A 1,909-nucleotide genomic window follows, 5' to 3' on the forward strand; every position below is an offset into this window, starting at 1 on the left:
CTATCTATCTATCTATCTATCTATCTATCTATCTATCTATCTATCTACCTACATACCTACCTATCTACCTATCTATATTATTATTTTTTTGAGAGAGAGAGTGCAATGGGGGAGAGGGGTCCCAGGGGACCTCCTTCCCACATACTCCTCTGCATTCTGACCTTGCTACTCTTATATCAAGAGGTAGTTTATGTCTCTGAATCCTTGAATCTGGGCAGACATTAGGACTCCTTTGATCATAGAATATTGTGGAAATGATGCTGTTCCAGTCTTTAAATGTTCTGGTAGCTTCCACCTCCTGCCACTCATATTTGTGATGCTCTTTGAGAATCAGCCACCATGTTGTGACAAGCCTAAACACCACGAAGAACCAGACTCAGCTGAGCTCCCAGACAACAGTCAATGTCAACCACCAGCAGTTTGAGCTATCTCAGACAATCAACTCAGTTGAACCTTTAGTAGACTGAAGACCTACCTGTCAGTTGACTGCAAGCACAGACCCCAACCAAAAAATGCCCAGCTGTCAACCCACAGAAAAATGAGAAAGAAATTGTTTTAATCCACTGAGTTGGGTTGATTTATTGTGCACTAGTAAATAACTAGAACACTCATGTTTGGAATTAGGTTTACTCTGACTTTAAATAATGTTTGGAAAAAAAGCTGAATAATGATTTATATATTTTTTCTATCCCTCTAAACATTTTGTCTAATATGCTAAGGAAAAGACCAACTGACTAATTCCCTCATTATTCACTCTAGTGTCAAATTAGAAAGATAGTATTTTATCTGTTACTGGTTGGATAATAAATAGTTTTTGTAACATCAGTCAGGATAGACTAGGTTTGGCTACTGTAATTATCAACCCTCACAATTTAGTGGCTTAATAATATAAGACCCATTCCCATTCATAGTATATAAATATTATAATTTGGCAGTCAGAGCTTTGCTAATCATAGTTACTTAAAGTCTCAAGCTAATGGAACAGGCAATATCTTGAATGATATTGCCTGTGTGCTAGAGGGGAAAGAAGCTTTGAAGGCTGTCATACTTGTATTGATACATCTGACCAGAATGAGTTGCGTAGTCTTACTCAGTTGCAAGGAGTGTTAGGAAATGCAATTTGCTACCATATGCCTGTAAGATGGAGAGCTAAAATACATATCTAACATAATAAACAAAGGATTTATTAGGAAATCTAATATTCATTCCACTGGGAATTGTAGTGATTTTTTTTAATCCATTGAATTTTAATATTGCTGTAGTAGTCCAAAACTGAAAGTCCTCTGCTAACCACTGAGTTGTGAAGAACAGGTGTTTAATGCCACTAAGCAACAGAGTTTCAGAGGAGACCTTCTAAGTCACAGTAGCCCTGTGGGCTTGAGCCAGAATTTAGCAATATTTCTAGTGTGAAGTACCCTATAGTAGGCTAAGCAATACCTTTTTGGTAGAAAGTATAGATAAGAGAAGGAAAAGAATATATAAGGAGAAGTGGTAATGAATGAAAGGGCAAAAGGAACCTGCAATCACAAATATTATATGGGTTTGCATCATGAATTTGCAGTGTGAATGTTGGTTTGGGGGGTTTGGGTGCCGAGAATGTAAAATAGTGTAGGTTTGAGTGCTCCCAGGTGGTTGACAGGAGCACATGCGAATTAATGCTTAAAGAACCCACTTTCATTCTGTATCTAGAAAAATATCTCACAGTATAAAAAGATTACCAAACAGAAAAGAAAAGAGGCACTATAAATTAGAACACACAAAAGAGGGAATTAGAGAGGGAGGCAAGATGGCAGAGGAGTAGGGGGACCCCGTTTCAACTGGTCCCCTGAATTTAGCTGGATATCTATCAAACCATTTTGAACACCCATGAAATCAGCCTGAGGTGTAAGAGTATATATCTGGAAATCTA

General features: G+C 37.7%; 1 protein-coding gene across 1 annotated transcript in view; it reads left to right on the forward strand.

The window, feature by feature from the left end:
• Window positions 1–467, forward strand: part of NRG4 (neuregulin 4) — a 57,106-nt gene extending 56,639 nt beyond the window's left edge. The window contains exon 3 of the mRNA XM_044918296.1: window positions 335–467. Coding sequence (XP_044774231.1) covers window positions 335–467 — 133 coding nt within the window. The remainder of the gene's footprint in view (window positions 1–334) is intronic.
• The last annotated feature ends 1,442 nt before the right edge of the window (window positions 468–1,909 follow it).

This window comes from Neomonachus schauinslandi, chromosome 9, assembly GCF_002201575.2.
Source record: "Neomonachus schauinslandi chromosome 9, ASM220157v2, whole genome shotgun sequence".
Lineage (NCBI taxonomy): Eukaryota > Metazoa > Chordata > Mammalia > Carnivora > Phocidae > Neomonachus > Neomonachus schauinslandi.